The sequence below is a fragment of the Armigeres subalbatus genome, chromosome 2, assembly GCF_024139115.2.
Source record: "Armigeres subalbatus isolate Guangzhou_Male chromosome 2, GZ_Asu_2, whole genome shotgun sequence".
In the NCBI taxonomy this organism is placed as follows: domain Eukaryota; kingdom Metazoa; phylum Arthropoda; class Insecta; order Diptera; family Culicidae; genus Armigeres; species Armigeres subalbatus.
The window spans coordinates 311,695,848-311,708,643 of record NC_085140.1 but is presented as its reverse complement, the minus strand read 5'-3'; the positions used below and the strand labels follow the sequence as shown (position 1 = coordinate 311,708,643).

The window sequence follows — 12,796 nt, the reverse complement described above, 5'->3', positions numbered from 1 at the left end:
CGATTGTATCGAGTCGTATTATCTTCTATGTCGTTCCTAATAGTTGTTTTTAAAGGCTGCTTATTGGGCCTGCGCAACCCTCCTGTCTCGTCGGAGGGCCGTCGTGTCAGGGCTGTTTAGCGTCCCACCTAACACCAGGACTTGGGCTTGTGCTCTTTGAGCGGCACTCGGTCGCTTTGGCAGAGCCTACTTGCGGATTCATGCAGCTTTTTATAGAGGCTTAACAGGGCCCACTCAAACCCCACCACATCCTAAGCAGGCGCCACAACTCGCAGATGGCCTGGGGAGGGATCGTCAAGCCCTTGGACATAGTCCCTGCTGCCCCCTATAACTACTATGTACAGAATAAACATCAGTCAAACATATAAATATGATGATGATGATGATGATGGTCCCGCCACATACCCCTACAAAGGTTTGAGCTGGACGAGTTATCTTTAAGATAATTAATTAAGATCAATTTAATCAGATTTGCAAACAAATAAAAAACGATCCGATTATTTCTACAGATATAAATTTGCATGTAACTTTCCATTACTATACAGCAAAAACAAATTTAAAAATGTACTGCTGATATCAACTTTAAACTTTTGCAAGCATCAGTAGTGATACTTCGAGCTCTACAAAAGGCAATACTTGTGAAACCTCTCGCACAGATTTCATAAGTTTCACCAAAACCGTATTCATGTCATTTTATAAGACCGCAATCTACAACTCGTAAGCATCATACTTTTTTACGAAGTTCGAACATCACAAAATCCAAAACTTGTGGTACCTCTCCGTCGATATCAAAAGTTCTGAGTTCAGTCGCGAGTTAAATAATCTACCAGATGACTTACTACTAATCTAAAGAATCCTTCAAACAGCTCGAAACTTGCACAATTGTAAATAAATGTGAAAAAATCATCTATATCTGTAATACGCGCGCGAGGCTCAAACTTTGTAGACTACACAAAAAGTCAAGTTAAAATTACGTCAACTATATAAAAGTCCATCATCATCATCGAGGCGAACTAATAGATCATTAAAGCCCCAATAATTAGGTAAATAAACTTGTTCATACAAAATATCAGTTTAAAAACAACTTCGTCAAGATACAAAATTAGTCAATAATAAAAAGTTGATCGAGTAGCTGTTCAAAAGGCAGCTTTAACGTGTGAAATACATTGTCGCTTAAACTGTGTTAGTGTCGCTGCACGTTTGATGTGCGTAGGCATCGAATTGAAAACATTTATTCCTTTGAAAAATAACGAATTTTGTGAAGCGCTATTCAAGAAATATGGTGTTCGTACATCATTCGCGGATCTAGTATTATGTCTATGGACGTCACTTCCTCTTTCAATTCGATCACACAAATATCGAGGCAGCAAACCATTAATTACTTTAAAGCACCATTGTTAAATATACAATCCGTTGCTCCACTGACAACCATTGTAAGGCGTCCAACAAAAAATTGAGGAAGTGAATCTGTTGCACCTTAAAACTAAACGCATTATTTTATTCTGCAAACGCTGTAATCTCGATATTTGTGTCGCGTTCGACAAAATAAAATGGAAGGGCAAAAGTCTAGATGAGCGGAGATGATTGATTTATACAATTGTATCTTACTTGCAATAGTTAAGTCGTTTTCAGCCGGCAGAGAATTCCATACTTCTTGGCTATTTTCTTGATAACATTGTCAATGTGCTTGTCAAACTTTAGCTTGTCATCAATAATCACGCCAAGATATTTAATCTCGCGGACGCGCTCAATTGTCTCATCATCAATGTTTACTGAGACATCTTCATTTACTCGGTTTCGCGAAATAATCATATATTTAGTTTTATTTATGTTCAATTTCAACTGTTTGTATTTCAACCATCTACTTAGAGAACGCAAATCTTCATTCAAGTGCAAAACGGCATCTTTTAGGTTTTTAGCAGCAATGAATATCACGGTATCATCAGCAAAAAGGTTTATATCGCAAAATCGTAAAACTCGTCGCATGTCATTTATGTACATAATGAATAGAATAGGCCCTAATACACTTCCTGTGGCACTCCTAGCGTGTTCTCCACGGGACTTGATACAGAATCATTAAAAGCAGTCCGTTGAGTTCTGTCACACAAATAGCTTTCAAACCATTTGTATGCAGAACCCGAAATTCCAAAGCGCTTGATTGTGGTCAACAATAAGGGCCGAGAAATTGTTTCAAAAGCGCGTTTGAGATCCAAAAACACCGCAACAATCGTATCTTTACGCTCTACACTTTCTTTCCATTTAGCTAATACCAAGTTCAATGCGGTTTCACAAGAATGGCCTTCTCGATATCCCGATTGTTCCGGTATCAGCAAGTTATTATTATTTAAATACTCAAGCAGCTGGCCTTTTACAACAAGTTCTAAAATTTTCTCTAATGTGTGCAACATATTGATGGGGCGAAACTCTTCGGCTTTAATCGTCCCAGCAACTTTTTGTATTGGAATCACTAAAGATTTCTTCCAAACTTGTGGCACGTGCCCAGTTTGTAACGATTCATTTATAAGGCCCAGCAAGTTGTGTCCGATGACATCAAAGCAGTCTTGTATAACTTTAGCATTTACATTGTCTACGCCAGCCGATTTTCCTATACCAAAGCAAAATGGACCACAGACATTTATTTTATACATAGACATTTAATAATAAATTAGTAAACGAACACATAGACATATATTTACATTTTTTTTTGGGGTCTGAACTAAATTGGCCCAAGAACCAAGGGGTTTAATTGTAACCCTAAAATGGCGGGTTACAATGTGTGCAGTTGAATGTGGTAGTAAAGCGTAACGTGGCACACGAAAGTCGTTCAGCATTGGCAGTTGTTGGATGTAGTTTTCCCACTTGTCGGCGATTATGCTGGATACTTCATCGTCCCAGCGGCAAGGCTGCAACCACAGGAGCTGCATTAACATTTTTGCTCGAACCGCTAATGGTGACACTATTCCTGGGGGATCAAACAGCTGTGTAGTGCTGCGGATAAGGTGACCCTCTTCATGATCGGTCCGTGCGTTGGTCGTAACGTTGTCTCAAAACGGAACACATCGGCATCGGGCTTTCAGCTTATCCCCAAGGTCGTTTCATCCTTACAACAACTGACTTTCAGCTTAGGATCTATTCTATGATGACGATGCCTTAAATATATTCAAATATATTCTGGACTGCTTCACGAAACGATCTTTTACATAAATGGCAATTCTCATAGTAATTTTCATACAACCTTCAAACGGCACGTGCACAACCAAATGACATCCAAATCAGCTAAAAATTTGGGAGGACTATTAAAATAACAAAAACAATCGTTTAAGCACAGGGGAGCGAAAAAGTCAAAATTTGAATCACTCTACTGTGCATCCTCACGATATCACAGAAAGTTTCGTTATTTGGTTAATTCGGTAGTATAGAGATCGATTATTCACTATGACCCGTAATGCTGGGTAGACACCTTTACGTGGTGTGTTACGGGGTAAGATCTACCACGGTTACATTGCCAGCTACAGGCAAATCCTGACCCAACGATTACCTTCCTCATTATCCAACTCCGTGGTACTTATGAGGGTGTCGCTAAGTCGGTGGCCTCTCGTTAAGTAAGTACTACATCAACACTTCCTTCCTCTCCCTAGTTACGGTGAAGATGGGCGTGGCCAGGAGTAGTAATCCTCATGCTTTTGTTATTTTTGTTTAAGACTGGAATCAAGGACCACTCCCCTTCTTGATTTCTGATAGCATTCTAGATAAGGATCTCAAAAGTAAAACATGAGTATCACTAGTGTCCAATCTACGAATTACACCGTAACAATGCTAATGCTAATGCTAATGCTATAGAGATCGATTATTCACTATGGAAAATGATGTATAGTCTATGCCATTTTTTTATAAATAGGGACGAGCCTGGGATTGAGTCCACGACCTCCTGTCTGTAGTTACTAGACTAGCGAGCTTTTCCAAAAGCTCAAAATCTAAACAAGGATATGCTAGGAAACCGTACGAATATGCAAATATGAAGTAGTTTATAATAATTGTAGCATATCCGGTTGTGTGGTAGCAAGCCTATGAGAAAAACAGCTCTGGAAACTTGAAATAGTTGATTGAAATCTGTATGGGAATCACAAATATACCTACGATTTCATGAAGTATTAGAAGTTAAATATTTAAATTCGGAATCTTCGGAATTTCTGAAAATGTACTCAAACCTCTCAACAGTATTGAACACCCTGAAATATTATTGATCGTTCTTTCCTGGTAAATCGTAGCAATGTTTTTGGAAGGTACAAATTCCTAAAAGTTAGTAATAATTGCTTAATGATTAAATATTTTATAAAATTTACAAAAATCCATAGCCACTTCTAGAAGTTTGTTAAGATGTTCGAAGATCTTGTTTTTTTTTGTAAATGCTTTATAAACTCTGGAAATGTAATGTTGCCTGAACCTTAGAGAGTTTTATAACTGAGGATGTTCGAAAAATTTCTTGTAATCCAAGATAATCTCCGGAAAGTCCATGAAATTCCCTAAAAGTATTCCATAGATTTGATACCTCAGTAATAGCTAGAACTTGTACAGCTCCGCTAGTTACTAGCTAGCGACAGTCTAAAATAATATTTCATCCAAATTGAATAAGTCTTAAATCATTGGTTCAAATTTCATTTTTCTTTATGTCAGTAGGGTAGTTTCAACGTAACATAATATTTTTTTTAGAAAATGTATTTTCGACATGTAACATGTGAAACACGAGAACTTTGTAATTTCTCTTATTTGATTTTTTGTCCTACCCACGTCTCGGAACGTGGCCGCGCCTCTGACTGTCAGCATAAAGACGTTGCTTCCACAACCTTGTATCGGCACACTGCACATTTGATTTTCGAGTTCCGCTATCTAGAAGCTGATACTAGAGGAACTGATTCAGTGGTAGCTATGTTGGTTTGCACAGAAGACTTGGAAGCGTTCGACGAAGACGGAGTAGTAGCATTGAATCTGTTGGAATGGTCTACATAGGCGGCTTGGATGAGCGAATGATGACGTTTCTGGCAAACTTTACGACTGTACTTGGAATTGCAGTTTCGCGCGTGTGAAAGCAATTGAGGCAAAGACGTTCGGAATTAACGATACTCATTTTTTCGGAGATCGGCAACTTTTCGAATTTGTAGCACTTGATTAACGGATGACGTTGATTTTCAGGGATGGACTCGACCACCCAAGCAGCACGCGCAACATCTTTCAAATAGGTGTTTGTTCCTAATAAATTGCATTGAAGACACTGGCAATACATCGAGTCACAATCAAGCCACTTCCCAGTTTCAGAAAATCACAATGTATCATTTCCGTTTAAGTGGCGTCGCAATATTCTACCCATCTGACTTCTTGGGTGGTTTAAAATTCGATGTGTTTCATATCAGAAACAAAACAGATAAGTTGCAGAATTAATAACGCTTCGGTTCATTGCTATTACGACAATGTTTCTGATATGTTGCAAAACACTTTGAGCTCAGCTGAGAGTATTTTATTTTTGACAGTCCCCTGCATGTTCCGTATAAGGTATAATGAAGTTACAAATGACTTTGTTGTTTATGTAGTGCACTTGTAGCAGAATCTCCAAATAGAATTGTTGGTGTGATGGTTATAGTAGAAGGTTGCAGATCTCAAGGTCAATGGTTCGATTCCCGGTTGGTTTTTGTGTTTTTATTTTCATTGTAGCCGCAAGATGTTGCAAATAGGCTCCACCTCTTGCACTTTTTGTGTCACAAAGGAGTTCCAAATACGCCGCGTTGTGCATAAGTCAGACCTTTAGTAAGTCACACCACAGTTGTTGTTACTCACTGAGGAACAAGAGGTGTTGCTTGGGCAAGGTGTACATATATATACACCTTGGACTCGACGGCAGCATGGGAAGAAACTTTCATCATCATGACCTTTTGGGCAAAGAGGCTGGGTACTGCGCTGGCTCTGGTTGCTTATGCTGATTGACGGAAATCGATTCGAGGACCCGCATTCGACGCTGTAGGAATTCGACAAGGTGCTTGTAGGTAACAGCATTCAAAGTGGACGCATAGTCTTCCCACGCTTTCAAAGTGTCATCATGCAACCGTGTACACAAGATGTGCTCCAGCATGGTGCTCCATGACTCCACCGGTTCACCAAGTTGACCAAGAATCTTCACATGTCTTTCGAAATCGTCAACTATCGCATGCAGGGCGGATGCAGACTCTCGCTTCATCGTCGGACAGTCCAACAAGGCTTGTAGATGACGTTTCCTCAACAGATATTCGTTCGCATAACGGTTGACTAGAGCATCCCATGCCAACTGGTAATTGGCCGCACTGATCCCAATCGACTCGAGTTGAGCGGCTTCTCCCTTAACAGCAGCTCGTAAATAATGAAATTTGTGGATGTCTGCCAGCTCCAGATTCGTATGATTTAGCGCCAAAAACGTATCGTGAAAAGCTTGCCAGTCTTCATAGTTCGCGGAGAACTCAGGCAATGAGATAGTAGGCAATTTTAGACCCTTTAGAGTGGAAGGAACCCCTTCTTCTTCTTCTTCTTATTGGCATTACATCCCCACACTGGGACAGAGCCGCCTCGCAGCTTAGTGTTCATTAAGCACTTCCACAGTTATTAACTGCGAGGTTTCTAAGCCAGGTTACCATTTTTGCATTCGTATATCATGAGGCTAGCACGATGATACTTTTATGCCCAGGAAAGTCGAGACAATTTCCAATCCGAAAATTGCCTAGACCGGCACCGGGAATCGAACCCAGCCACCCTCAGCATGGTCTTGCTTTGTAGCCGCGCATCTTATCGCACGGCTAAGGAGGGCCCCTTAGAAGGAACCCCAGTAGCAGTGATTTGAGGGAGATTAGCTTGCATTGAAATTGGAGCCAAAAGTTTTGAGCGTGGAAAAGCTTTTATTTTGAAGAGTTGCAATTCGAAGTTAAAGCGATACGACAAATTTCTTACCATGCCTTCATTTTCCTCTTCTGTGTCCTCCAATTCGGCTTGAGCTTTTCCAACCCCTGTCAGAGCACGTCCAGGTTTTCCAACCGCAAATCCACCTCGAGCTTGTCCCGTTCCTTCTGGTATTGCGTCATGAATTGCTCCGCACGTCCAATCGAAGCGAGCAACGTGGTGCGACGGGATATCAGCACCTGCTTCCGACGTTCGTTGGCCATCTTGAAGGAACGATGCACCTGGCGAACGAAAAAGACCAAGAAGCACTGGGGCAAACAGGACTACTTACTTGGAAAGGTTCTCACCTGGCCAAGGCAAATCACGACGCGGACTACGGCGTGATTGCAGGAAGGTAGCTGGCACTACCACTGGAATTTTATCGGCCGTCACGAGCGATTTTCCGCAAGCACGAACAATCACAGGCTTCACTGCTGGTACACGGTTCGTAGCGACTCAACAGGAAAGGAACAATGCACTATCACGGCGTGGTAGCGATCACAAGAAACACGTTCGGGGGGCACTAATGTCGTTCGCGGGTGGGTGATTAACTTCACTGCTTCGATCACTCAGCGACGATTCGCCATGCACATACAAAGCATAAAAATCTCAAAAGCACTAACAAAAACGGAATAAATTAGTTGGACAGGCAATTACCTTCAACCTAATCTCAACAGACCTTGTATTTCATAAAAATCCCAGGAACTGATGCAGAAAGTCAAAGCACCAGATAACTACCTAGGCTCGTGTGTTGGTGAGCAATATGAGTACATATATCAAACGATATTTCTCTCCCCAATCCCCCAGTTGACCTAACGTAAAGCTAGTTTTACATTAATTTCTAATCCTAAACAAAGACTAATGTGAGGCGATCATAATAGATTATCACTCGTCTCAGGGCACGATGGTGGACTTAGCATATTCCAATGTAGTGTCTTGATCAAGAAAATAGTCCCAGGACGGCTTGTTAGTCATCGACTAATCTTAACCCCCCACGACCACAGGTCTGAGCTGCGTGTCTCATCTTGGTTTTTGTGGACTTTTTTGGAATTTTCAACAGGACAGTGTCACAAATTATTTGAATAATATTGTCATAAAAAAAAACAGACACGGCATCATCCACCGTATCAAAGTTTGACAAACGTGTCCAGTTCGATAAAGCAATTAAAAGTCAAACCGTGCGAAGTTATGCTCATAGCGTGTGGCTGAATACGATTATGAATGTTGCAAGCCTCTAAAAGGGGGTCAAAGCATTTCCGACCCTCATCCTAATAGCACTTAAATATGAAGAGATAAATAAAATGGTTTCAGCAAGCATATTTGCATACATATATTCAAGCCCTAATCTTGCCATCACAATCCAAACGGAACAATATGTCAACCCCACGAAAGGTTTCGGATGTCATTAATGTGCGAAATAGACCGTTTATCTATTGGATTCGGAACAATCATTCAGTCTGCCCGCCCAGTTTCGTTCGCTCTGCTGTTGTCCGTAGTTCTGAATTTGGTTCCATTTTTCGTTTATATCGCATATCCTTAGTCCTGTTAGACCTTCGCCTAGTGGCAAAAGTAAAATTACTGACTGAAGCCCCGCTCCGTTGACACACAAAAGCTGACTGGGCTTCAAAAGACACTCGCCTCGGAGCAACGCGATGAATAGCATTTTTCAATCAAATACATTTTTCATCTCATCCCGTGGGGAGTAAGAGGCCGAGAACGTGTCGTACGGTACGGATGGACAATTGTGTGTGTACTTTGCTGGTAAGAAAGGATTCACTTGATCCATGGTCCATGGTAGGGATGCACGATTTACCATTATTAAAAAGATTTTAATCGATGGGAACGATGTCTGGCTCTAAGCACCCGACGTCGACAACAAACGACCACCACTGCAGTAAAGGATAACCGGGGTAACGTTCCAGCTAACGACTCCTCTTGCGGAAGCATTTCATACGAGTGAGCAAAGCATTTCATCATAGTCACGTAATCACATTGTGCGGAAGGCAACCCGCTCGAAGCTCCCTCCCCCCCATTCGTTCGACACTATGCTGCACGACCTTGCTGGAGTGTGAAAAATTAGACGGCAAGTCGAGGATGGAAATAACTGCCTATCTCGCTATCCAGCTGGTCCGCTGACGACGACGACGGCTTGTGAGTCGAATGAGGAGGATCATCATGGCTGCAGCCATGGTTTAAACTTTAACGATTCGACCGACAGAGGACGATACGGTAACGGAGGCCACTATCTTGGGGCTGCCGGCTCGCAGGGGTCACCAAGCATTGCTGCACTGAACCGTGTCGAGTGGAACAAGAGAAGCTCTCTGAATAATAAATATCCGATGGCATCGATGTCGGTATTGGCATAACTAAGAAGGGCAAATGGGTGGGAAAAAATGTTGTGGTATGCAGCTGGGTGGGGGTGAGCTATGAATTAAATTTCAAAGTGAATAAATGTGGTGCAACTTTTGAATTGTTTATAAGTTCGAAAAATAGGAGAGAGCGAAGCTAAGAATTTCCTTACGGTGGATTCTTAAGAGTTGAAAAAAATGCTTTTATCGAGACACTTTCATCGGTCATTAGGATTGCATGTGTTGAGTAGCGCCCGAGGTAATTGAATATTAGCTAACTTTTTATTTCAATTGTAATGAATTACATACGTAAATGGAAATCAGCTGATAATCATCTAATAATTGAATCAAAGTTTTCATCTTCACTGAAAGGGTCGTTTCAATGTGTTCGCTTTGGCGTAAATAAAATCAAGCACTAGAAAGTATCTGCACCGAAAACCCATCAAGTAGATGGAAAACTTCACTATCCCGCCTCTCTGTCGCTCGTAGACTAAGCAGTTGGTATAATATTTCAATTTTCCCAGAACGCCGAAATTCGAATCCCTTTGAGTAAGTATGCTTCGTCCTTGGTATTATCGTTTGCTATGGCTGCTAACCATCAACACAATATGAGATGAGTCTAGACAGAGAGGCAGAAAAACAGAAACCGGGCAAGCTAATGGTAAAACGGAATCTCTCTCCAGTTAGTTTGGTAACGTGGTTCGTTGATCAAATGAGTGGACATCCATCCTTCGGACGGATGACAATTCAGGAGGCTTTTACGGAAACATAAGAGATGATGGTGTCCGGCCTGGCGAATGGCATTCTATTTAATGTTGTCAATCGTACTTTTGACGTTGTCTGTGGAAGCAAAAGTGCTGCATAGCAGAAATTAGAATATTCGATATGTAGCACCGATTATTTTTTATTATGTAGTAGCAACCACAGACGATTGCAACAATTGTTGGCACAATAACGTTATCTACCAATTTTTGGAGATGATTGTGAGGTTTACCAACAGATCATTTATTAACGGCTACGCAGTCTCATAAGATTAAAACGAGTTTGTTTATTCGTCCGACGACGAAACGATTGACGAATAAAAAATGCTCGATTCAATCGTTTGAGACTGCGTAGCCATTAACGAATAACGCTATCATAATTTACTTTGATAAAATACTATAGCAACAATATTACAAATCGCGTCGAAGAAAATGGGCAGTTCGCGTGACGTAATCGATAAATCTTTCATAAGCAGTCTTTTCAAGAAAAAGCCATTGACTTTATACGACTTTGTGTTAATAATAGACGGTGCTCCCACTACTCAGGTAACAACGAGAAAAAATGTGGAAAGTCAACAAAACGGAAGTTCAAATGCCATTTATGATGACTTTCCATTTTCATCATTTCACATTATGCTTCGCAAGTCAAACAAAAACTTGATAAGCCACGTATTGGTTGATTCGGTCCCATTCAAAATAATTTAATATCTTTCGTAATTTATCAGAGCCTAGCGAGTTTCATCTTTGCTCTCAAGAGCATCACGAATGAAACAGACGAACCAAAATTTGTGGGTGAAGAAACAAGAACTTTGATGCTGGTTTGTTTGGAGAACGTTACCACAGTAGAGTGATTCATATTTTGACATTTTTACTTCTTTATGCTTTAACGATGACATTTTGTAAAATAATATTTTTTCCAGATTTGTGCATTTTTTTTATATTTTGACTCTAGCAATAAAATTAGCGAACGTTTGTCAAATAGAAATCATTTGATCATTTGCAAATGAATCTCTAAACAATCTTCAAGTGGCGCGTACATAGAAAATATACAATAAAATAAGCCTAACGTATTAATGGATTACGTTCTAAAATAGTAACTAGGTATCATTGTTGATGCATAAAAGACCAAAAAAGTAAACTTTTGAATCACTCTACTCGCCAAATTGAGGGTAGTAGTATTCAACTCAAATATATCACAGAAAAAAAGCGAAATGGAGAACATCGAGCCATCTCCAATATCCGGCGGTGAACGGCTGACTGTGGGAACGGCAGTGACGAAGTAAACCTTGGCCGAGAAAGTTGAAATAGAAAAATATTCGCCATCGCCTGATAGGATCTATCTGGAAATAATCAACGAGTAACCAACGACAGACCAAAGATGTGAACAGGATGGAAAATCGGAAAATTACGGCGTGCCATTCATCTTCAGCGAGCAGAAGAGTAGACCGGTAGGTGGCGAGCGGGTTGTGAGGGCGGTCGGCTGCTGGTTGGAAAGGCGATAAATTATGTCTGTTGTTCGGAGGAGCGCCCCAGAATAGTCTACCGGAGAGTGGGTGGATAAACGGATTTTGTCACCACAGTCGCATCGAGTTTCACTCTTCATCTTTCGAAGCCGGGCGCTTTGGGAGAATGAATAATTATTTTATGAGCTATGAATCGTCTGATATTCTGTGTAGTGTAATTGTGGCTATAGAAGTGGAGAGATTTGTAGCCATTGCAATCTGGATTCGGAAGTGGAAGAAGTAATTTCGTTACTTATGATTGCTGATGTTTTCGATTATGAGACAACTATTGCTAATAAATAAGATTTTACAATACAAATACTTCGAACAAGCGCATAATTGGAATGTGATCAGGATCTTTCATAAGAAAAACAGTAAACGGTACGACACAGGCATTTCACATTAAAGAATATTCGATTCCCATGCCCCCAATGTATAATCTGACCCCTCTAACACAAACTGCCAGTCGCTATCATTCATTGTTTGAAGATCAGGCGATAGCTGATTTCAGCATTATGTTTTTTTTTTCATTGCAAGGAAAACGTTTGTCACACGTCACAAGTGTGCCAAAATGAGTTACTTTTGCTACAACTTAACACTGATTACTTAACCTGATTCTCCCGGAGAACTAGCCACTTATTGTTTTGATCCGAAAACCAGCTCGCGACACTCGTGTCGAAGAAATGATTTTCCGAGACATGTTCAATAGAGGTCATTTGAAAGTACCTGAGTGGTGTTGGTTTTGTTCCGTGTTATTCCGGAAGTCTGGTTTACCGGGCCACTTTGAATGCATTCTGAAACCCATCTTGTATCGTATCATACTTCACGATTGCACAAAACATAATCAATTGAGTGTGTGTTTCAAACAAGGTCGATCATTTAGTAATTTGCGTTCGATCATTTAGTAGTTTATTAATAACTCATTCCAGAAGCTGAATTTCAAAATGGGTTGTATGGTGGACTTCTAGCGAGAAGGTTTTTCTGCAACTCTGGCTTATGGTTTGTTGTTTGAATTCCACTATTAACGGAGTTAGAGCTATAGTTTCAGTAACTTAGACTAAATGATAACAAAACTTCAATCATTTAGTTTAAGTTACTGCAACTAGCGCTCTAACTCCGTTATTAGTTGAATTCTAACAACGAACTATTAGGCAGAGTTGTAGAAAAACCTTCGCACTAGAAGTCCACCATACAACCCATTTTGAAATTCAGCTTCTGGAATGAGTTATTG

At 40.5% G+C, this 12,796-nt stretch overlaps 2 protein-coding genes across 3 annotated transcripts in view; one reads left to right on the top strand and one right to left on the bottom strand.

The window, feature by feature from the left end:
* LOC134209860 (uncharacterized) overlaps window positions 1-2,930 on the bottom strand; it is a 113,856-nt gene extending 110,926 nt beyond the window's left edge. The window contains exon 1 of the mRNA XM_062685882.1: window positions 2,807-2,930. Within this exon, the coding sequence (XP_062541866.1) occupies window positions 2,807-2,930 (124 nt within the window). The remainder of the gene's footprint in view (window positions 1-2,806) is intronic.
* LOC134212579 (dual specificity calcium/calmodulin-dependent 3',5'-cyclic nucleotide phosphodiesterase 1-like) overlaps window positions 1-12,796 on the top strand; it is a 705,268-nt gene that overhangs the window by 22,492 nt on the left and 669,980 nt on the right. The gene's annotated exons all lie outside the window — the stretch shown is intronic.